Here is a 26194-nt window from a genome sequence, read left to right as displayed (position 1 = left end):
AAATGTATTAATATAGTTGTTATTTATAGGTCTGTATGGAAACATGTTACAATTCACATTGTAGGATATACGTTATTATTAATAATTGACATTAATATTGTACATTTTACATTAGTTATTTATGACACACACACACACACACACACACACACACACACACACACACACACACACACACACACACTCCTCACCGTTTCATTCTTAGTGCTAAACACAGGCATGGCCACTGTGGTCATCGGGTTCGGACCTTTATTCTCTCCAAGCATAAAAAATATATAAACACACTAATAAAAACACACACTATGTACACAAACATTCCTTCATACAAACGAAATATCCAACTCACACAATATCAATGAATTATCCAATTAGATGCAACATGAAATATTCAAACCAACATTTTGATTAATGCCCGTCGAGGTGTAGACAAGTGAAGGGTGATCTGGTGAAGATGGTTCATCTCTGTAGCTGAACTGTAAGCTCAGCTGCGGGCACGATGAAGGCTGACATGATTTAACACATGAGCTCACTGAAACTAGGACTGCAATTCCCCCACCTCACCCTTATGTATGTGTGTCCATTATGCATGTTTTACAGGGGCCCTTGAGAGGATTCGTGAATGTGGTTGTTTGTGTTTGTGAAATAGGAAAACAGAAAGAAAACAAAAATAAATATTCCATCCCAGTAAAAAATTACCAATGCCATTCCAAACCTGTAAGACTTTTTTTTTACAATGAAAATAATAAAAGTAAATGGGGACAAAACTCCAAAACTCCAAAAAGAAAGAAAGAAAGAAAGAAAGAAAGAAGAGAAAAAAATAAAATTCATTAAAGTATTAGAAATTGCGAAATCTGAGAGTACCAAGACTGCAGATGCCATAAATATTAACAAACACAATTTGTGAAACATTATTTTTATAATGAACTATCCCTTTTAAATCTTTTTTAAGGAAATTTATTCCTATAATCATTGCTGAATTGTTCAGCATCATTACTCCAGTTTGTTTCTAAAACATCAGCAAAAATCTTCTCCAGTCCCACTGAAGATTTGCTTCTAAAACAAATACAGAAATTTAACAAAGACAGAAATTTATTGAGTAAACAATTTCATTGATTAAACAATTTCAAAAAATTCATAAACTAACCCCTTAAATATTTTTTTCAATTTAAAAAACTCACCTGGTTGGCTTCGCGAGTTCCACTGTCAAAATTGCAACAAAAAAAACCCAACTAAAAAGGACTTTTGGTGAACTATCCCTTTAAATCTTGTTTTCAGTGTGTTACACTGGCCGAGTTCCACTGTCAGATTGGCAGCAAAAACATCCCACTGAAGAGGGATTTAAAGTCTCTCTTATTCTGTCTCACACTTTTAAACAGTCTGGTTGGCTTCATTATTAACCTTGTGCTTCTCCCTTCCTCTCCTTCCCCCCCCCACCCTCCAATATACATCAAAACACACTCCTCACAAAAACCCCCAACACCCTACGCCAACAACACCCTACGCCAACCCCCTCTTCCCTACGCTCTTTCCAATTAGGTGCGTGTGTGTGTGTGTGTGAGTGAGTGAGAGAGAGAGAAGAGGAGGGTGTCAAAGACATTGGTTAGGTGCGAACACTTGCATTTGTGTGTGTGTGTGTGTGTGTGTGTGTGTGTGTGTGTGTGTGTGTGTGTGTGTGTGTGTGTGTGTGTGTGTGTGTGTGTGTGTGTGTGTGTGTGTGTGTGTGTGTGTGTGTGTGTGTGTGTGTGTGTGTGTGTGTGTGTGTGTATGAGTCACTCTTATCAGAAATGGAATGGCACAGCGGTCAGTGTTGCAGTTCTCGACATACCCAGCAGAGTGAAGCCAAACCCTATCTCTGACCACATCTCACCCTCTCTGGCTTTTATCTATCGCTCTCTCGGCTTGCTTTCTGCATTTCCCTGTAGCACTCTGCACCACATCCACATTCAAGAACTAATAAAACGTTTCAGATTCCAGAAACGGAATGCTGAAAGCAAATTACAATGAGGAAATGCTGCAAGACACCAGTGACAGAATGGACACAAATAGGCTCTGTTCCAAAATCTAGTCAGCTGCCTTGCTGACTACAGTCTACACAGGCAGCATTCTAATATAAGTGAATGATTTAGAATATTCTGTGTCGTACAAATAGTGCTGAAAAGTGCAAGTACAGACATCAAATAAGTATAAATACACAACAATTATTGAGTAGAATAATTATATTTTAAACAGTTTGAACAATTTTTGTTATATTTCTCAGTATTTAATTAATTAAATGCATACAATCTACAATTTGTACACTCAAAAAAAAAAAAAAAAAAAAGGTACAAAAGCGGCCACTGGGGCGGTACCCTTTCAAAAAAAAAATAATACAAAGTAACATTTTGGTACTAATATGTACACTACTGGTTAAAGGTTTGAAAAAAAAAATACTTTACTTAAATACTTAATACTTAAGTTTTTTATGCTCACCATGGCTGCATTTATTTGACCAAAACACAGTAAACAGTAATATTGTGAAATATTATTACAATTTAAGATGTATTAAAATAAAAAACAGTTTACGTAATTTTTTTTTTTTTTTTTTTTACATGTATTTATCTATTTATTTATTGTGATGCAAAGCTGAATTTTCAGCACCATTATTCCAGTCGTTAGCATCGCATGTTCCTTCATAAATCATTCTAATATGCTGATTTGCTGCTTAGTTCTTCTTATTAATTATTATTGGTGCTCAATTAATAATAATGGTTATTGTTCTTATCAATTTAGAATTTTGTATTTTTTATTTTATTTATTTTGTTTTTGCTGCTTAATACTTTATTGGAAACCTTGCTACATTTTTTGTCCCTTTTAAACAATTTAATGTGAACTTGTTGAATGAATTAGTTGATTAAATTCCTTTTTTGTTGTTGTTGTTGTTGTTGCTTACAACAAAATAAACTTTGGAATATCAAGGTTTCCATAAAAATATTAACAAGCAAAAACATTTTTTCAACATTGATAAGAAATGTTTGCTTAGCAGCAAATCAGCATATTAGAATGATTTCTGAAGGATCATGTGACACTGAAGACTGGATTAATGATGCTGAAAATTCAGCTTTGCATCACAGAAATAAATTACATTTTAAAATATATTAAAATTGACAAAAGCTGTCTTAAGTGGTAATATAATAATGGTACCTTTAAGGTACTAATATGCACCTTTTAGGAGTAAAAAAGGTAAAATAAGGTACCTTTTGAAAGAGTACCACCCCAGTGACAGCTTTTGTACATTTTTTCTAAGATTGTCACAATGCATTCTAGTAATGCCTTCTTCACTGAGTTATAGACATGCTATGCTGCCATAGAAAGTCACTATTTTTAGGTATCTTAGAAGGAACGGCCTTTATGTTGTGTGTGTTGTCCCTTACAATGCTGCCTCGTAGGCAGCTCGCTAGGTTTGGGAACAGAGCCACGGAGACACCGGTTACGACTGTTACCTTGTGCGCCTGTGCGAGCTATAGGGACACAGGGAGAAAAATAATACGTGTCATTGACATGTGCTCACGTCTACACACATACAAGAGACACACTGCACGGTGTGTGACCTGATCTCCTTCTCGTAGTGCTCACTGAATGGAAGAGTGTCTTGATGAGACCTTCAGGGAGTTAACGGAGCTACTAATGAGGACTGAGTTGTATTTTATGAAGGCGAATGATTGGAGAAAACACATAGACTTAGTAGAGAAAATACATTAGATTTTTTTCGACAGCAAACCCTTTACAAAAATGTACCATAGTGGCACTAATTTCTGCCAAAATACCATAGATACTTACTACAGTTATTGATGGTACTGTAAATAAATAAAATATTATCACATGTAAGAAATCTCTTCAAATTAATTTTTGATAACGTTGGTGATTTATAAATACAAGTGTTGTATCTTATTTTAGAAACAGTCATATTTTTGCAGAAACTATTGTTCACATTGTACGTTTCTGTAAGGGATCCAGATGCTGTACACACACACACACAACATGTCGTGATTATTTATACTTACTGCGCTGTCCACATAGGCTTCAGTCCACACTGTGTCATGTTCATGGTCGATAACTTTAGGTCTGCTCATCACGTGCAAATACCGCATCACGTTCTCCTGAACGTCAGCCAGCGTGGAGATCTGACTAAAATAACCTGCACAACATATAGCAACATTACACATTTGAACTGTAAATGTAAAATGTAAATGTAAAAATGAATTACTCTCTGAAACTTAAACACACACACACACACACACACACACACACATATGCATTTTGGTAACAATTTCTATGAAACCTGTAAACACATATTTCAAATTAAGGCTGTACTTTCAAAGAATCCTGAAAATTCCACAAAAACAGCACAACTTTTCATCATTGATAATATTAAGAAATTTATACACCTAATCAGCAAATTAGAATGATTTCTGTAGGATCATGACAAAGCAATAAATTACAATTTAAAATGTTTAAATAGAAAATAATTATTTTATATTCTACTAACATTTCACAATATTACAGTTTTTACTGTATTTGCTGTACAAATAAATGCAGCACTGGTGAACATAAAAAACATTTAAAAACCTTACCTACCCCAAACTTTTGAATTGTTTTTTGTGTGTGTGTATATGTGTATAAGACAAGATACAAGCAGATTATTAGATGCATTTTCCATCCATTTGGCAGTGTTGAAAATGTGCATGTGCTACTGCAGAGGCTCCAGGTGCAGAGCTAGAAACTCTCAGCATGGTGTGTGTGTATGTGTGTGTGCGTTCCTCATCCCGCAGCCAGTCATCCGTGGCGTGGGCACATGGGAGTGATCAACGCTGTGCAGCCACGGGAGCTGGGCTGACAGGAAGAGTGATTTAGGCTCAGTTGACCCTTGACCTCTGCATGTCAGCTCTGCGAGTTGAGCCAGTTCCCGTCACACTCCCATCAAGCACTCAACACCCACGTGATTTCCTCCAGACTTCACACTTATAAACCCACAGCGCTGGGTTTGGAAGCTAAACCGAAGCTTCCGTTCTCCAGCAAAACCCAGCCAGGATAATTAATTAACTAATTAGCAAAAATTTCAATGGAATGTAAATCAAATTCAGCTTGTCATTTAGAAGATCATACTAAATAATAAATAAAATCACAAACCTTTATTGGCACACGCCATCCATTTTAGGTTATCAGCGAACGCAGATTCCCGGCCAATCAGATAGGGGAATATACGAACCTATGGAGAAAAAGAAAAGAGTACAATTTAACTTTTTTTTTTTTTTTTTTTTTTTTTTGCATTTTTTAATACTGATCAAAGTATTTTAATACAAAATCAACTCCTGCAATGTAAACTCTTTTACACATGAGTAGCTTTTAGCTTGGCATGCTACAGTTTCAAATTAGTTTAGTCAATAATTGTATGTACTGTATTTGTATGTACAAACAAAGCACACATGGTGCAGATCTCTGATTTTAAAGAATCTGCTTGTTTCCCACAATGCAATTTCCCAACATCAGGGTAAATCTGATTACTTGATTACTCACTGGAAAACAACTGCCTTGGCGCATTTTCTTAATTACACAACTGGTATAACAAATCAGCTAGGAAAATTCTTCACCATATGTTTTAAGATTCAGTTTTAGATATCTACCAGAGACCCTGCATGAGTACTGAGAGTGACATCAGTTATCATTCAGGAAAACATGGCAAGTGCAATTTTACTTTGTTTTTTTTTTTTTTTTTTTTTTTTTTTTTTTCCTATTTTCAACTTCAAATCATTTTAGGCTATTTGAAATGCAGGGCCTTAAAACCAGTGTTAATTAAATTTTATTTATATGCTATCATATTTATTATTAATATTTTAAATAAGCTTTTATTTTTATATATTTTTTGTAATTTTGTTATGTGCCTTTGTAATTTTTATTAGTTTTTATATTGCTATATAGCTTTAATTATTTTTTTTATTTATTTTCACCTAATATTTCATTTTACTTCAGCTTTATTTCAATTAGTAACAATAATTTTTCATAGTTTTAGTTGATAACAAGCCTCATAACAAGATTTTACGTTTTTAAATTTTTTAAAGGCAATTTCAAAAATGCATCAAAAAAATGTAAATGCTCTTCATGTTTTGTAGTTTCTTTATCAAGTTAAAAGCATGATAAAAGCATGTTTCAGGATGCTCTTGCTACAAGATGCTAAAAAAAACCAGCCAAATGCAACAATCAAGTAGAGGACAAATAGATTTATCTTTATCTCAATACAGAAGATATATTGACCAAAATGCACATCCTTGAATGTTTATACATTTATTTTATATATTAATTTGTGCACATGAAGGTGGTCTCAAAATAAGGCCCATGTAAATGCAACCATTCCTCTCAATGTTCCTTCTCTGCGCAATCATTCATTTTTTCTCCCTCTCCCTCCCTCTTTTTTCACTCTCCATCCCTCCATTTCTCAGTACATTGCTCCTGTCTCCCATGTATAAATGGTTTTTGATTCCAACCAATACTGAGCGGTTACACCGCAGTGGGCCAGCGACAGTTCACACACACACACAAACGCACCTTCTGCAGGCTGTAAAAACGCATTTCTCCCCCCGCTGATTAGGACATGAGACGCAGACTTACACACGCAACCAATACAGGCCAGGAATGCTTAACGTGTTCACCTGAATGCCAAATGCTTTATGAACACATCTGGTAGCGCAAACTGTGCCATAGTCAAACACTGGTTCACAGAGTCAATCAGGTGACTGAATCAGCACCGCCAAGGGCAGGTACATGAGCAAACCCTCCAAATCAGCTTATTCAACACTTTCCCCCATGTTTGAAGAGTGTGTCAAATAAGCTGGTGCTGTCAGCAATTCAATATACATTAACACACTTTTTCAGACAACCACCGCAGGAGCCAAACACAATTCTTCAAAATGTCAAAACACTCTCAAAAGGGAATTTTACACTTGAGCAGGGGTTAAAAAAGCAATCATAACTAAATCTATAAAGTAAGAGAAAACACGCTGTACTCAGGCAGGAAATGAACAAGAAACAAGGCTTCAATTCATAAACTACATCAAATAATATATATAAAACAAAAATGAATAAAACACATTTATCACCATCATGCTTTTAAACTGAAAATGTGGTTGTTATGCATGGAAAATCTCCTTTTTAATAACATTTATCTTACCTTGCGCTCAGGCCAGTTATATTTGGCAAAAACATCATCGTACATTTCAGTGGCTCCATCTGTTATCAGCATGATCGCCTGACTACATGAACTTCCACGGCCAGTCTGATTAATCTGCGCAGTGAGAGGGAGAGAGCGAGAGAGACTTTTCATTATGAGAATGAGAATTTGGTTCGACACAATAAACTTAAACTACCAAACAGCCTTAGAGAGATTCACTAACAACAGAATCAAACATGTATGAAACAATGGTTCTGCCCCTGGATGCTGACTCCTCAATATCAAGAGTGACTGGCTAAAGGCTGTAAAACACGTAACAACAGGATGCAGCTTAACTTTGGACACAAAATAGCACAGCCTTTTATACTTTATAACCACATTTTTTCATTATAACAGTATCAGTAGCTTAACTTTGGACACAAAATAGCACAACCTTTTAATACTTTACTGTTTAGTTATGTTATGATTATGCTGCTTGGATGCAGTGTGTGTGATTACTGTAAAGGCGACAATGCATCAACCGTTTTTTTGTGAAGTACTAGCTAAAACCTTTGTAATATGTCAGCAATAGACAAGCCCAAACAAAAATAATAAGGTTATAATTGCTGTCACTTTTTTAAAATCACATCAGTCTAGCTTAACTTAAAAAAAAACAAAAATAGCACAATAATAATTAATTAATACTATAAAAAAATCAAATAAAATAAAAAAATCAGAAAAAAATCAAATAAAATAAAAAAATCAAAAAAAAATTGCATCAGCAGTATGTTTGTGATTACTCTTATGCTCACAATGCAACAATTTGCAAAAACTTTTTATTTGCAAAAATAGTATTTTCATATAATAGTTTTTTTTAAAATCTTTATAATTGCAAAGCTGAATTTTTAGTAGCCAGACGTAAATATATTATATAATATACAAATCTATATAAAATATATATATATATAAGGTATATAATTGCAGTTTTTTTTTTTTTTTTTTTTTTTTTTGTGGAGTCATCCAATTTCATAACTTTTACATTTTTGTAATGAACTGAAAGTACAAAAAAACTTGAAATAATAAAAATAATACCTTTAAAATGTTTTGAATAGTATTGTGTAAATAGTGACATGAAACAAAACCTGATCATGTTTTAAAGTCAAGTTATTTGGTACTTCCAGGTTAAAAAGGGATTTTAAATCTATCTATCTATCTATATATATCTATCTATCTATCTATCTATCTTTCTAAATGTAGTTATATTTGTTATCTATGGCAAATCTAATTCTATCTCATCATCATTGACTCCATTCTTTAGTGTCACATTTCCAACCAAACAGACATAATGGATTCTCTACTATTGTCTTTTTCACCAAACAAACTTTACTGCGGTGCAGTGCATGATGTCATTCGAAAAGTCAAAGACCGCTGCGTCTACTTCGTTCTTTTTTTATACTTTCAACCAATCAGACACAAACACAGTATGCGGTCCTTTAAAGGGGCCGGACTCTGGCTTTTACGATTACCATATTAATGGACTGGATCTAATGAATGTGACAAATACAGATATAACCCTATCCTCCTTTCTGTCTCTGCGTTTCTCCCCTCCTCGTTCTTTTTTCGCGAGACTAGTGGTCTGAGAAAAGAGAGATAAAGGGCGCAACCGGACCGACTTTGAGCACTATCTCGTCTGTGATTGCTTTCTCTTTCATCAGCGTATTAATCAAGACTGCCAATTACCACAATTAATCACACGGAGAGATAGAGGTGTCACAAGGAGGGGCTGGAACAGCGAGACAACACACACACACACTTTTGTGGGTGCAGAAACGAAAGCTGTAATGATACCGGACCTCTGTAATCTCACACTTTTGGTAATCTTCACCCACCTCATTTAAGATAGTGAAAGCCTCAGTCAGTGCATTGCCCAGGAGCCCGATTCCTTTGGCGAATAACTTGTCCAGATGCTCTTTAAAATGCTGGTGAATAAGAACAAGTGGAATGGCTTAAGAGTCCTAATTTCACTGAAAATTAGGTAATTATAGCCAGAAAGTGTGTGCCATTGTTTAATAAGAGAAAGACATACATCCTTATTAGTACTGTCAGCTTGAACGAGAGTGCCGTTTAGACAGGGCTCCACATAATGGATCTCTTGGTTGTACTGGAAACACAAGAAATATTAGACACAGTGAGCATTAATTAAAAACTGGGTTTCAAATGAATTGATATACTAAAGGGTACTAATTATTTCACTTATGGATATTAAACATTCCCTTGCATTTTTTTTAAGTATAAGAACAAATTGTTACTTTCAAAACAAAACAAATTAATTAAAAAAGATTGGGGTTGGTCAGGTTTTTGAAAGCAGTTCTTAAACTCACCAAGGCAGAATTTATTTGATCAAAACACCATAAAAACAGTAATACTGTGACATACTTTTACTATTTAAAATAACAGAATACAATAAATATAAAATTTAATCCTATTACCACAACCAAATCTGAACATCAATAATCAATACCTCAAAATAAATCATTCAAATAAACTTACATACTGCCTAAGAAACATGTTTTATTTTAATGCTACAAATGCTATGTGAAAAGCATGAACCATACTTTTTTCAGAATCCTCTGATGACTTAAAGGAAAACCTCTGATACTTTAAAGTTCAAAAGAACAGGATTCTTTAGAAACAACAATTACTAATCATAAAAAAAAAACAAAAAAAAAAAAAAAATATTATATTAATATTAACACACCATATATGATGAAGTCAACAACAACTAATCTTCAATTCTCTTAGCAAACCATGTTAGATGAAGTTTACCACAGCCACTGTTCTAGAGTCATTGTTACTTTATTGTTAATAATTCAGGTTTAGATTGAAGTTGTGGAAACTGTTTAGCTGCATTTGGAATGATATCTACATTCATGAAAACAAATGGAGAAGAAGAAGGCTAAGCTTGAGAAAGCTTTCTCTGTTGAACTCACTGCAATAATGTTGAAGAAGTCATCATCCCCAAGTGTGTCCAGAATTGAAGCGACCGTCTGTCTGGCTATAGTCAGTCTTAAACCCTTCATACTGCCACTGACATCCACCAGAATCACAACATCTTTAGGAGAAGTGGCCGCCTATAAATAAATAAAACATAAATAAACTAAACATAATAACCAATACATGAAACAACAAAAAAATTAATAAGAAACAAAAAAAAATTTTTTTTAATAAACTACACTATTCCAACAAAAAAAAAAAAATACTAATCATAATAACCACCACAAAAAAAAAAAAAAAAAAAAAAAATAAAAAAGACATTTCAATAATCATTTAAAGCAGGAAAGTTGTACATACCATTTTCTGTTCCTGCAGTCAAAAGCAATTACACCATGTTCATCAGGATGCCATTTCACACCTGAGAACACACAAAGTGTAAAAAATATATATACATACACACACACACAAACATATACATCCATATCTCAGAACTGTTCTTAATAACTTCATTCAATTTATTGTTTTATAGTTTGCAGACTCTTTAGTTAGAAATCAGACGGTACATCTCTGCTGGTTCAATTCTTTAACCACATCTGTTTAGCACAAATACAAAATATAAGTAAATATTTAATAATCCAAAAACATTTGATTAACACCACCACAGGCTTTGATTAATGGAATGAATTTTCTCTTATGTCCTCTCTGATGGTCTGTAAAATTAAAACATTAGCGAAATCAGCCAGTTTGATCTTCATCAATTCCTGCGCAGACTTAATGTAACATTACGCACCTGGGTATTGTCGGAAAAAACCTTTAGCGCTTCCAAAGTACTGCCAAATAAGAGTCGGGTCCCTTTTGAAGTTATCCACGAAAACTTTGTTCAAGGCTTCCGACCAATAGACTCCATTAACTATGTCAGGATCTAAAAGGACGGAGAGAGAAGGAGTAAGAAACGTTTAATTTGAAGCATCATTTGCAATCATTGCAATAAAAGAGTTCTACTTTGACCTTTAACCCTTATTTCATTCGTTGTACAAGGCAAAAGCGGAGCGGTTAAATCACCTCATCCAGTCCCACCCCTCCTTCTGCTCCGAGTCCAACTTGACTCCATAAAAAACCCTTTGCCTTTGTCCTTCAGGACACAAAGCGATGCCAATGAAAGGCCATTACAGGCACACACAAAGGGACGAGGCACATCCACCGTGCGTGAGCGGCCACTGCAGCATCCACAGATCACAAAGTGAAAAGCTACTTTAAGAACGATTACTCTGTTCTCACCGACTCTTCACTGGGGCACCGAGCCCTTGGCTTTGTTCACTGCGTCGTCCCCAGGTAGTTATTGACCCGTAGTGCTGCAGTGACACTGAGGAGTTCATTCCCAGATCAGTAATTTCAGAATGACCCGAGGTGGTTGGCTATAATCACTGCTCTATGACATACTAACTTAACTCTCTCTATCTTTCACTGCGCAACGTGGGGCAGTTTCTGTTAGGACACCCAGGAGCTTTTTATTGAGAAATATAATGGCACGTTTAAAGCTTTTAAACTGTTAATCAACTTACTCTCTCTGTATCTCAGTTAATCTGCATAGAGGACCCTTAAATGGCCACATTTGTCCCTTTACATGTACAGCATGGACTGGAATTTATTTTTCAAACAGTTTTTGCTGGTTAATATTTTTATGATACAGGATCAGTGATACACCACCAAAAAGTATGGGGTAAAAAATATTACTTTTATTCAGCATGGATTTTAAATTGATCAAAAGTGACTGTAAAGACATTTATAATGTAACAAATGTTTTTATTATTATTATTATTATTATTCACCAAAGAATCTTGAAAAAAGCATCACAGTTTCCACAAAATATTAAGCAGAAAAAAAAATGTTTTTCAATACTGATAAGTAATAAGAACTATTATTAAAAACTGAGCACCAATATTAATTACTTAAATTTGTAAATTTCATTTTTTTATTAAAATATTATTATTATTTTAAATAACAATAAAAACTGTTTAAATTAGAATAATATTTCATATTATTTTTTTCTAATTTTATTTAAAAAATAAATAAATAAATAAATAAAAAACTCAATGATTTGAAACTTTTGACATATGTGCATATTTTCTTTTCCGGAAAATCTATTTTCAAAATTCATGTTATTGATTTCACTGTGAACAATTCATTAATGCATGTATATTTATGAATACAATCATCATAATATTTAAAAATATTTTTTGATAAGACAATCTATTTCACTTGGTTATATGTCATAATATGGAAGAAAAGATTTGCCGCTACATATATTTAATCGCAACTTTAAGCAGTTTCAACATATAAATCAAAAACATTTCATTACATTATATCAGATGTTTTACCAATTCTCAATTTGTTGAATCACAGCTCATACTCTGTATATCCAGCTAAAAAAATTCTCAACCTGCTGCTCAGGATAGTAAACAGTTTTGGGACTGTGCATGTTCTTGTACTGCCATCAACCAAACAACGTGTCATGTTGGTTGAATCACAGCTCATACCCTGTATATCCAGCTAAAAAAAAGGATGCATCACCTTTATTGTACATGTTGGTTGGCACCTGCACCACGCTGAGGCTGAGGTTGACGGATAGGTTATTAAAATGATCGTTGGGTTCCAGGAGAAACTCTCCTCCCAGCTCCACACTGTCCCCGTCTTCATCCACCTCATTTATAAGCACTGCGTTGAAATACTCATACTGTTGGGAAAAAAATTTGCAAAACGAATACATATAGAGGTGTCAGGCTGGAAAAAAGAAAATGCGAATGAAAAAATTAACAATGCTAGCAATATTATTAATATTCGTTTTATTATGTTACAGTACACTTTAACATTTAAAAGTCTGTGGTCAGTAAGATTTTTTTAAAATGCAACAAAAGTTTTCCATTTCATATATATGCCGTTCTTTTGAATTTTCAGCAAAAAATCCAGAAAAAAATAAATATATATATTACAAAATATAAGCACAACTGTTTTCAGTATTAATAGTAATAAGAAATGTTTCTTGAGCAGCAAATCAGCATATTAGAATGATTTCTGAATGATCATTTGACACCAAAGACTGAAGTACAGTAATTATAATGAAAATTCAGCTTTGCATCAAAGGAATAAATTACATTTTAAAACATTAAACAAATAATAATATTACTGTTTTTACAATATTTTTGATCACATAAATGGTGAGTAAACAAACATTAATAAATAAAATCTATCAGGGATTCACAGAAATCTGTAATGTTTAAGTATCAACTTTGGCTCATATAGTAAAAATGTTCATATAGTAATTTCTGACTTTTTGAATGCAGACTTTGTCAAATATGAGCACAGATTCAAACACTTCTGTGAGATAAAAAAATGTAAATAAAAATGGTGCAACTAAACCATTAAAAATGTTAGTTTACGGATAGCGTGCACACACAAACATTTCTCACCGTTGCCCCAGTCGAACTATAAAGGATAACGGACGAAGAACATTTAGATTGTGTCCAGAGGCCCTGCGTGATTAAACTACCTCTCACTTTACTGGACCAGAGGTCATTCTGTGAAAAGAGGCTATCTATCTGTTAAGTGACTGTACTTGGTAACACCTTTGTGTTTACCATTAAGCGTTGTGTGTATGTGTGTATGCACTTGACTACAGCTCCTGTTGGGGAGGGGGTAGCATCAGTACAAAGCCCAGCAATGACAGCTCATACCACGGCTGGGCGCTCCAGTGATACACCCCTGGAGGGGTGGAGGGGGAGCGGAGTCGAGAGGAGCGTAGCGAGACGGAGGACAAACGTTCCACACTCAGCATTTCTCACAGCACTGCGACAAGCTTTTGAGGGTTATCAACAAACAGCAGGAGCAGGTGCTGCACACCCGACCGAATCCCGGTCTCTGTGGGTTCTGAGTCAGAACTCCTCATTCAAAGAGTCACGGTCAGAACCATTTCATCCCGACCTTTAGAAACATTCACTCTCGGCCAGACTAGTTTGTATATACTTACACTGAGGCGGGGGAAAAAAATCAACAATAACGACATCCATGTCATATACTATATTTTTGGTGCTTTGTTATTATGTATTTGTAATTGATTCATTTCTTTTTTATATAATTTTATTTATTCCTGTATCGACATCAAAATCAATAACAATGTTCTTTTAATAAATCATTCTTAGACAGCAATATTTAAATGAAAAAAAAAAAATATATATATATACACACACACATACACTAAATATAACGTAAGTATACATATATAGACAGCAATATATATATATATATATATATATATATATATATATATAAATATATATAAAATTTTAAAGGTTTACTGACTAAAGAGCTAGGGCTACAAATTATTTTAGGAATTTCTTTTTTTTTCTATAATAAATATACATTGTGATAGATATGTACATACATATATACATGCAGAATACAAACATACATACACAGAGAAATGTTAGGCCTGGAAATTATTTAAAAAAGGAGTGAAAGAGTATTAAATTAATGAGTGTATAAATATGACTGAATGTGTTACAATTAGTGGTGTCAAACGATTCATCTCATCTAAAATAAACATTTTTGTTTACACAATATATGTGTGTATACTGTGTATATTTATTTTGTATATATAAATACAAACACATGCATCTATATATTTAAGAACAATATGTTATGTTTATATATTAAATATATTTATATATAATATCAAATATAAGAATATAAATATATATATGTATATACATGTAAATATTTTCTAAATATATATACTGTATGTGTGTGTATTTATATATACATAATAAATATACACACTACACATACATTTATTATGTAAACAAAAATCGTTTGACAGTACTAGTTACAATAAAGAGTTTGAAGCTCTAAAATAAGCATCCTTCTATTTAGCAAGAAGTTCTCTGTTACAAAAACCACATACTGAAATATAGAGGCTGCAATCTGACTCTTTCACTATAATTAGTTATGTGAATAAAAAAACATTTATGAATCACTGGAAATGTATTCCTACGTATAACAGAGTGAGTGTATAAATTCATTACTGAGGGGGGATACCATTATTTTAAACGTATTTTGCTTCTGTGAATTTTCCATTTGTCCCTGAATAGCACAGTCAACGTGTAGTCATTTATCTTAGTCAAAGTGTGGAGGCCGGATAGAGGGGAGGGCTTTCCAACACATAAATATATATATATAAATAATTCACTTCAAGAACTAAGCTGGAGGTCATGTACAGGAAATTTGCATAAAGCAGGGCCACAAGATTACGGCAAGAAATGTGAAGGGCTTTACCATTAAAAGAACGGTTGGGTTTTTGAACGGCTTTGTTTCTGAACAAAGAACTGTCCATGGTTCTGAAATCATCATATACAATACTGCGAAGCATACAAGGCAAATCAGGGTTTTCCTCATGCCAGAGTACTACCCACCCCTGATACTACCACCATCCTCTACATATAAAAAACACTACAGATAAAACAAAAAAAAAAAAAAAAGAATAATCTCAAATGATTGATGGCAACACACAACGATTTCATCTTGATGGGCTATGAGAGCTTTAAAATAATAAGACATATCAGTAAGACAATAACAAAACTACATGTAAAACACATTTTATAACTTTCATATATTTCCTCAATAAGTCATTAATAAATATACTATATATTACAATGCTCATCTGATCATAAGTTAACATGCTTTCAAAATTCCTTTGATTATATATGAACTCATATATTGACTTTCAATAATAAACCGACCCAGAGAAACATTCACCAGAGAATAAAAGTGACAACCCCAGTCATAAAGGGTTATGAATTAAATAGTCATACTGAATTCTTTATGAAAGTATTTGTATAAGGATACCTCTTTAAAGTAAAAACTAAACAGTTTAGTTTACCTGCTGCTTGCAAACAGGTTGTTTATCACGTGGCAGCTTGTTGCCTTGCTGCAAACACAATGTTGTGTGTGTGTGTGTGTGTGTGTTTGTGTGTGTGTGTGTGTTTGTGTGTGTGTGTGTGTGTAAAGGACAGTGTATGTTTTGTTGTCATTGAAAACTGCTGGCATGCATTTTTAGTTACATGCCGGTATAATTGCTTCCAATCCACAAAGCGCTTTAGGAAAAATAATTAATACTTGTCGCATTTCGAGGAAATTACAGCAACATAACCAAAAACAATGCTTTGTGCCAATTTGTAAACACCCACTAGAAATATAAGTCAAGCTGCTCTGTAAAACATAATAATAAAAATGAGTTTATGTTCCTGAAATAAAAGTCTTTGTTTAGGCATGTCAGCAATATGTTGAGTTTCTAATGTTTTAGATACAAACAGGGTGCGAATTAGCCTATAGACTGACTTTTTGTTTTGACCCCCAAAAGACAGTCAAAACAAAAGGCTGGGGATGGCTTGCGTGTTCTTACACACAAATACATTTCAATAGCATTCTGCAATAGCCAAATTAAATAGCCACAAAAACCAAATCACTAACCACAAAAGCTAAATCACGAGATAGTTAGAGCTCGTATTTCCACCTGTCGGCGAACAGGCGGCGCTAGCGAACGGAATAGCGCGTTCTCCTGAGGAGGCAAGTTACAACACCACAATAACAGTACGACTTTCTCCCGTTCCAGTTGCGATTATAGTCGGTGTGCGGTAGAGATTTAAAACATAAACAATAAACTATTAAAAAACTACAAACTATCACATTTTGTTGCTGAACCATAAAAGTTTACAACCTAATAAGTAGCCGACAGAGTTAGGCCTATTTTAAGAGAAGCTAACCCTTAAACCTAATAAGTAGCCGACAGAAGGCCGAGATCTGAAACAGCCAACACTCACATTTCACATGTACACGTGAACATGAAAACAACCAAAAAACATCAAAAAAACAATATTTATTAAAAAAACAGCAATCACCGCAGAAAACTTGCTGACGTAATGCTCCTGAACAAAAGTGCACAAAAAAATTACGCTAAATAAAATAAGTCATAAAAAAAAATAGACTATACAATACCAAATCATAATAAAAAAAGAACCCAACACAACAATATTAATATAGCCTTCTTGTTTATACTATAAAACAATTTGCGCGAAGTAAAAAAAAAAAAAAGCGTTAAGATGCATTAACTATTTCCGCGTAAATTGCCAGTAGGAAATCATTAAAAAATGAAAACCAATCTGGATACAAACATGAAACAAAGTGTTTAAATTATGTTTTCCCGTAGACCTGTTTGTATAATTATTTTAAACGAAATTAAATGTCCTGCAATGCACTTAGATTTTTATGGTATAAACTGCATCAACTCCCTTCAAATCCGACAAATGTGTATATTTATTTAGCCAGAATACGCGCATGCATTTTACAAAATCAGAATGCAGTTGAAAGCTACAAATGCATGAGGTGTATTTCATGGGTTTTACCTTTCATGGCAAACCGACTCCATTGCATCATAAAGTGACAGTGTGTATCTGCAGGAGTTAGATAAGCCTATCTCCTCCACACACTCCACACACACAGGCAATTAAAGCCTGGACCGCGTGTGTCCCTCTGAAGAATAACGACATGAGCTGGTTGTAACGGGATGGGGGGAAAAACTATATGTTCTTCCATATAGAAGAGAGAAGCTTTAATCGAGAGGCTTTTTATACGTTAGTAATAAATACAACTGTCGCGGCTGCAGCATCCAAGACAATAGATGAGTGATGAAAAATGCTGACTGAAACAATAGGAATTCATGCAAAAATCGTAAATTTACTCGAAAAATAGCTTATAATAATAGAAATCATTCCAAATTATATTAACAAAAATATTATGCGTACGCTAGGCTATTAGTTTAAAAGATTAAACGAAAGTCGCAAGCAGAATGTATTCAGTTATTTTCCACTTAAGTTACTTACTCGTGTGGCCTCCGCTTTTTTCCGGAATATTTCCTCCATATTCTGCGCCACATTCTTCACCAATTTTGCGCCGTCGATCTCCTCTATTCGCACCGACTTCTCATATTCCTTGTATTTCTAAAGAGAAATAAATGGGTCATATTACGCAATGAATTTACGCATGACAGACATTTTACCACTTTTTGGGACAGTGTGTTTAAAACTGGATGACATTTTGTGGATAAAAAATTATTTTAACAGTACAAACAGCTTTAAATAGCTACTTTTAAATATAACGCACCTGTTTTCTGTAATTCAGCACATCAAATAAAGCAGTACTTGAAATAGGTATATCTATTTTTAGTGCAGCTTGTCTGGTAATAGTCAAAGTATTGCATGTACTGTATTAGAACAATTAATAAAAATAAAATAATATCTCAGACAATAACATTGGAAACATTAGGCTGAATAGCAAATAGAAATGAAATAACTAATTTAACTGCATTCATATTTGCACACTTTACTAAAGCAGATCATTTTATTCTTCTATTTATGCTGTGTGTGTGTGTGTGTGTGTGTGTGTGTGTGTGTGTGTGTGTGTGTGGAGGGTTCTTCGCCATTGTGGGGGCATTTGGTAGTAAAACCTGAAGGAAAAAAATAATAAAAATACTAAATGATGCTTATCTTAAATGTAAAAATGCAGAAAGGGTTCTGTAAGGGGTAGTGGATAAATAATATTATTAGGTCAGTAAAAAAACAAAAAAAACAATAGAAGTTTATGGCAAGTCCCAACAAAGATAGCTTTACTAGTGTGTGTGTGTGTGTGTGTGTGTGTGTGTGTGTGTGTGTGTGTTTCACATTGAGGAATTTTAGATAATCTCAATGGACACCTTATAAATCTTTGCCTTGTCCTAAAACAAATGTCTCCTTTAAATATCTTAAAAATTCAGACATAAAACTTAAACTAAACTTCACCAAATCAACACATTTAGCACAAGTAGTGCTAATGATGATGGTGGCGACCAATAATCATCTAATCCTTTGGTCTGATGGATAGTGGGATACCTCCAAACATGAGTTCAACAGATCATTGTCCAGCATGACAAGTTCATTTGTCTGTGATCAGTAAATGGTGAAACAGTGATGAACTGAGACATTTAGACGTATGCAAATCTGAAGTAGGCAGTCATGTGTGGCTGTGTAAGATGGACGAGACAAACAGAGATATAAAAAATGATGAGAGACAGTGATGGAGAGACAGGGGCGGTAAGAAGAGGCCTCTACAAGTCTCCATGACCTACGGTCTGCATTGTCTCTGCGTTAATACAGCTGTCGTTCTCATTCGAGTTAGTGCCACAAGTCTTCAGATAAGCGTGCTGTTGTGCGCCTCTCTCTCTGACAGCGGCCGCTCTGATTGGCTGATAAGACAAATCCTCTCTAGATAACGAGCGCAATCTTGTCGCTGTAATTGGTGGAACTGCTACTGCAGTGTGCATTATTGGTGGAGGCAGAGCATTCGTGGGTGGGCCGCTTTGGGGAGGCAGGGCGGGGCTTGTCGAAAGGGCCACGCATTGTTGGAGGGTAATTGAAATGGAGTCAGAATTCAGGAGAAAGATAATAAGTTGTCAAGCCTGGGTGAGTCTGGATAATGAACTACACTTCAGACAATGCTGAGTCTGCAGTATAAGCGACACCTGAAGCAACAGCACTCAACGGGCATTGTGATATTAGACTATTCAAACACACTCAGGCATTGACTCCAGCAGGCTTACACCACTCCACCTGAAAAAAGCTTTTCTGATAAAATTAAGTTTAGGTTAAGTGAAACATAGGTGCAAATTTCGTGATGAAACACTCAAAACACAATCACTGACAGAATCCTTTCAACTTATTAAAAAACCTTTTTGTTAAGACCTAATATATTCAGTTGGAAATGTATGTCTATACTTTTATCAAAAGAACAGGACATCTTAGATCCAATAATGTTTCTCAGACACAGACGGTCCTTTACACTTTACAAAAAAAAAAAAAAGTTTGCTGTATAAAAAATGTATAAGCGTACATATCTCAAGTCTTTTTTAACGAATACAGGAGATCTAATGAACACACACACACACACACAAATCACTAAATTCAAAAACATGTTTAAAACCGTCCTTTTAACTTCCTAAAAAAGCCTTTTGGGTAAAAAATTTCATATTTATAGTAGCCTAAAACAGATATCGTTTATGTCTAGTTTTATCAAGACAACAGAAAATATTTCCATTTAAAATGATACAAATAAGTTTCCAGTTAGAAAAATTAATAAGCTTTCATATCTCAGTTTTTTTAAAGACAACAGGGCATAAAATGCATGAAAACACACTTTTGCACATCAAATCCCAATACCTGTTCTTTATGCTCTGTTTAAATTGAAAAAGCCATTTCTTATACAAAAACTTTTTTTTAATCAGTTTTTGTGCAAATACTTGTCCCAGACACTCCTGATAACTTTTTAAAAAAATCTAGCTGATAAAATTTCTAGCAAGAAAAATGGATAAACATACATATTTCTCTCATGTCTCAATACACAAATCCCACACAACCACACACAAAAAATAACTAAATCCTAAAACATAACACAGTGCTTTACTTAAAAATTGTTTTCAGACAAAAACGTATTATTTCCAGTATAGGCACAACATATATATCATTTTTATCTACTTTTATAAAGACATCAGGAAACAAATTCTCTGAAAACACACAGACTCGCACATCTTAAATCCAAAAATGTGTCCCAGACAGCCCTTTTAACTTAAAAAAGGACTATTTGATAAAAATAAGTTTCCAGTAAGAAAAATGGACAAGCATACATATCGCTCTCACGTCTTTTTTAAAGACACAGGACATTAATCCCATGAAAACACACACTCTTGCACATCTCAGATCCCAAAACGTGTTCCACACAGTCCCTTTAACTTTAAAAAAGCCACTTAAAGAAAGAAACGAAATGTAACGAAACAAGCATACATCTCTCAGTTTTATTCTAAAAACAACGGCATAAATAAAAAATAAAAAAATCCCTGTAAGTCAAAAAAACTCAACACTGCACCAAAACAAAAAAAAACAAAAAAGACAAAACCCATGACATGTTCAAAAAAACACAAACACATGCACAAAACATGTCCCTAAAAACAAAAACCACCGACCCACACACACAGATCGCAGCACCACACAGCAAATTACCCCTTTAAGAGAGAGACCATGGAGGGTTATTGAGGCGGAACAGTTAATTTCACGCCTGTCCGACCTCCCCACCCCTCACCCTCCATCCCGGCACCAAAAAAGCCATAATCAAAGCCATTAATGCTGCGTTCATCAATAGAGATGATCACCCCACTGATTCAAAACACTGTAGCGAAACAGTCCCGGGAAGTGACTGGACAAAAGTGTTAAACATTAACAAGGTTTTTTCCATCATATTCTCAAGATGCCACAAAATTATTGACTGTAAAGATGCTTAATGGTAATGTATTTGAACAATCTGTTATTTTGTTGCAGCAATGTGGAAATTTCAGTGATTGAAGGCAACAAAGGGTGACATCTGTATGGCTTTGTGTAAAAATCAGGTAATTTTGCATAACAAGCTTAATGATCACTCTTAATGATCTCCTTAATGAACCGGCCTGCTGCTTCATCCCTCCCTTTTTGCTTCCAGCTCTTCAGACAGACATTTTATTGGCACTGAGCCCCACCCATCGGTCACGCCCACTGAGCAGGATGATGGGAAAAAGTGCAAACATACGCAGAAACGGCACTGAAGAGAGAACACAACTGGCTGGAACATAACAAATTCATTAAATATGCTTATGTCTGAATCAGGAACATATTTAAAACAAAAACGGGTGGGATGGTAGACCAAGTTTATGACTGAATTAAGAACAGATTTCTATCATAAACACTCACCTTAAAGAACAGTTCACACAAAAATGTATTATTTACTTATCTTAACGTCATTTTAAACCCATATGCTGTGTTTTTCATGAGAAACTGAAGAATAGATAAACAGTGTTACTGTAACTGATTACATGTAATTTAGATTACACAATCAGAATCCAGAAATTACTTGTAAGCACTTGTAATTCAATTACATTACTTTTTAAAATGCTCAAAATTAGATTACTTCTTAATCGATTATATGTTATTCACACAATGGAAATTTGTTCATAATTTATTCTCCTAATTTATAATTTCTTTGAAATCTTTTTAAACATATAGATATAAAAATAATTCTGAAGCCTAAATCAAACGAATTAGGTCAAAAGAAATCTAAAAGTAATTAATAAACAGTCTTACCTAAAATGTGTAATCTAATACATTATTATTGACTACACTTTATGTTATGTAATTTGAAATCAGTAACAGATTATAATTTGATTAGCATTTATAAGTAATCTACCCATCTGCCAAATTTGTCCTACATTCATCAAAAAAATTATCTTTACAGCTCATGCACTTTATTTCATATAGTATTTTTTAGCAAGGAACAAATTAAAATGTAAGTTGATATCTGATAATCTCCATGTAAGATCTGAAATTGAATTTACATGTGTATTCAGATGAAAACTGGTGTGATGCAAAATTGCCAGATTTTATGTCATTGTCATGAAGTTTCATTGTTCTTTGTGTTTGTAATGGACTTGATGTACTAGTTTAAATATGTACAATGGAAAATTAGATTAATCTGTAAATGATAACCAAAAAATTAAGACTGTAATCATTTATTCATCCTCATGTCATTCCAAACCTGCATGAAGCCAACTGACTAACATTGTAGGGCAGAAAAATAAAAAATGAGACATTTCTCATAATATCTTCTTTTAAATTAAACAAAATAAAATAAAAAAATTTAAAATAAACTCATACAAACAAAAAAATATTCAATTACTTTTAAACACTTAAATTTTAGCACATTTCTCATATTATCACTTTGGAAGACTTGGAGTTTAGCACATGGGTCATATGGACTAGTTAATGTTGTCTTTTTTAGAGATAGTAACTCATGAAAAAATAAAACAAGAAAGCAAATGGTTTTAGATCAACATAAGGGTGAGTAAACAAAGAGAATTTTCATTTTTGGGTGAATAATTTAGTTAACAATTATGCAAGGTAAATCAGTCACATTGGTCTCGGATCAGTGGATAAATACAACACCGGTAATGGCTCTGACTATACTATCGATTTTTATCTGTAAGTGAGGGCCCTGTAGCTAAAGATAGACCCCAAATCTCAGCTTCAGTTAAACAATTATCATACTGTAGGTACACAAAAAACTAAATCTTCTTTAATGTCTCTATCATTGTATCCTTCACAAACACACACACAGATAGACACCTACATAGACACTTATATACCTCACTAACATCAATGAAAACTCAGCTGTAATAGTCAAATCCTGAGTTTCATTCATTTCTGCTGTTTTATAAACAGACTCGGGCTAGTTCAGTTAAAGAGTCACGTACACACATTCTGGGAGGAGGTAATTACGACGATAATATGTGCACTGATGGTGAGAGCTCTACTCTTATCTCACACCAACACTGAGAGACTTATTAATACTTCAGAGAGAGAGAGAGAGAGAGAGAGAGAGGGTTATCTCAAAACATCCATCACTGTTTTTCCTTCAATAGAAACCGAGAGGAAATGAAGTGTGTTCTGTAGTATATAACGCCACCACAAACAGCAGTAATAGCTACAACACGGTACAGTGGAACAAAGAAACCAGGTGGAGACCTTTATCTGCAATATATCAGCACAGATATGAACTTTAATAATAAAATATTAATATTGCAATGTGTGTACGTGCCTGTTTTCTCTTTTGACATAGTGTTATCAACATTGAATGAATGCATAAATATAAACCATTTACAATATGAAATAATAACACAAGGGGCGAAAACAAATCAATAAAAATTAACAAATAAAAAATAAAAAATAATAACACAAGGGGCGGTATTATGGCATTAAATGGTGACTGCTATATGTGCCTTTCTAATTTCCCTGTTTTTACTTCTTTTAATTTTCAAAAGAACATCATGATTTATTTAATCGTTTAAAAACGTACAACAGTTATCTCCAAATGCCTTAATTCTCAAAAATTTGAACCAGATGACCAGAAAAAGATTTGAAGCACTCAGTACATAATATCAGCTGCCACCATGTGGCTTAAGTGTGTAGTGCATCATCAGATCCTCCTTTGTCATTTATAAAGAGACACACATTTATTCAATTATTCTATTTGTCTATTCCAGCTAGTCCTACACAGGTGTTTAGATGCAAAAGACAGATCGGGGGGAAAGAAACCGAGTGTAATGGGCCTTATCCAAAAACTCCCTCTCCTGCTCTCTAACACACACATCTCAGATTATAAACCTGGATGTTGTAAGCCAAAGCCATCTGTATTCTTATGAGCCAAGAAGAGGTGTGTGTGCCAGTGCAAGTGGTTGTGTGTGTGTGTGTGTGTGTGTGTGTGTGTGAGAGAGAGAGAGAGAGAGAGAGAGAGAGAGAGAGAGAGAGAGAGAGGGGGAAATACCTTCTGTAAGAGCTGAGATCCTGAGTATTTTGAAGCTATTGATTTTATTTCACCACCAAATGCTGAAGCCCAGAGTTTCACCCTGTTGGTAGAAGAACCCATTTAATCACTCAAATTAAAACACATTACTCCACCATTACAAGTATTAGCAATAATATAATGATAGTTCAGAAGTAATACAGTTAACATAAGTTAAAGCAATAACTGTTTGTAATCATTGCATTCTATATGAGCATGGGGGTTTGTAAATTAATCCACACTTTCATCCTTTATGATTCTCAGTTACTGTACTTCAAAAAAAAAAAGTTCTTAATTTCCTTCTACACTGTAAAAAGTGGAAACGTCCATCAAATTAATCGTAAGGAGCTATTTATACCTGATCTTAATCATGACTTTCTTTAATCATGCCGCTTAATAGTGACTTTCATTGGTGTTGTGTAATGTAGTGAGGCTGATTATTTACTGTAAATTATATTTGAGGCTTAAATAAAATCAGATGATTTAGCTGATATCACATGAATCACGTTTTTGCACACTTAAGATTTTTTACTGTATACTGTATGTTTGTACTGTATATACAACAGCAATTATCAGGGCTTCTTTTCTAATTTTTTAACACTTACTTATAAGAAAATGTACATATATAATAAAAGCCTCTCATATTTGCACAAATAACTAGAATATTACAATAGCGCAATAACCACTCTCTAAGTGCACTTATGATTATAGATTAAATGTAGATTACATTAAGAGATAAATTAATTAGAGTTTAAATTCTCTATGTTTTGCATACCTTTAAATATAATAACATATCCATAAATTATTTTTTAAAAAGCCTTTCATATTTGGTTTTTAGATATAACTAGACAATTAAAATACGAACAAAGCCATTATAAATAATAGTTTTAACCTCTCTCTTTAAAAATGTGCATAGATGAAATACAACTATTAAGGCTTCTCTATATTTTGGATGCATTTATATGCAATGCAATGTGCATAAATTGTAAACGCATCTTTTCTTTGTACTTTCAAAATCTAGCTCCAGTACAGTTTTAACCTCTCTTTATTTCTATACACATGCAAATAGGTTAAATGTAATTATCATGGCTTGTTCTCCATATTGTGCATGCATGCTCTTCTACTCACACTGATAAGGGGATCTCCGGTTGGGACCCCCGCACCTCCAGCGCCGTCCAGCACGCGCTCATCACACACAAGAGGAAGCAGCGCGCGTGCATCAGAGGAATTCTCCGGTTCCGCTGCATCCTTCCCCTAAAATTTCTCGCGCTGCAACGGAACCGGCGGCTCGGACTCCCTTTAGAACTCCCCCCTCCTCTCGGACTCTCTCCCCTCGGTTACAAAAGCAGCACCGAGCGCCGATTCAGCCGCACATCTGCCCCCCCAGCGCGCGTGCTGCCTCCGGAGTTTCAGTCTCTCCGCCCAGCTGTCACACACCCCACGACCTCCTGCTCGTGCTCTTTGACATCAGTCTTTGCTTTTTATCCATGCATTATGGGGTACAGAGAACAAAAACAGTTT

The 26194-nt window shown here is 34.2% G+C and overlaps 1 protein-coding gene across 1 annotated transcript in view; it reads right to left on the bottom strand.

Annotated features, from left to right (window-relative positions):
- cacna2d3 (calcium channel, voltage dependent, alpha2/delta subunit 3) overlaps positions 1-26194 on the bottom strand; it is a 39766-nt gene extending 13572 nt beyond the window's left edge. The window contains 14 exon segments of the mRNA XM_042733432.1: positions 192-263; positions 3480-3497; positions 4041-4174; positions 5167-5245; positions 7202-7315; positions 9070-9159; positions 9267-9341; positions 10171-10313; positions 10524-10592; positions 10965-11096; positions 12746-12944; positions 18085-18222; positions 24656-24737; positions 25802-26194. Coding sequence (XP_042589366.1) covers positions 192-263; positions 3480-3497; positions 4041-4174; positions 5167-5245; positions 7202-7315; positions 9070-9159; positions 9267-9341; positions 10171-10313; positions 10524-10592; positions 10965-11096; positions 12746-12944; positions 18085-18222; positions 24656-24737; positions 25802-25920 — 1464 coding nt within the window. The 5' untranslated portion in view covers positions 25921-26194.

This window comes from Cyprinus carpio, chromosome B11 (genome assembly GCF_018340385.1).
Source record: "Cyprinus carpio isolate SPL01 chromosome B11, ASM1834038v1, whole genome shotgun sequence".
Lineage (NCBI taxonomy): Eukaryota > Metazoa > Chordata > Actinopteri > Cypriniformes > Cyprinidae > Cyprinus > Cyprinus carpio.
This window is presented reverse-complemented; position numbering and strand designations above follow the sequence as displayed.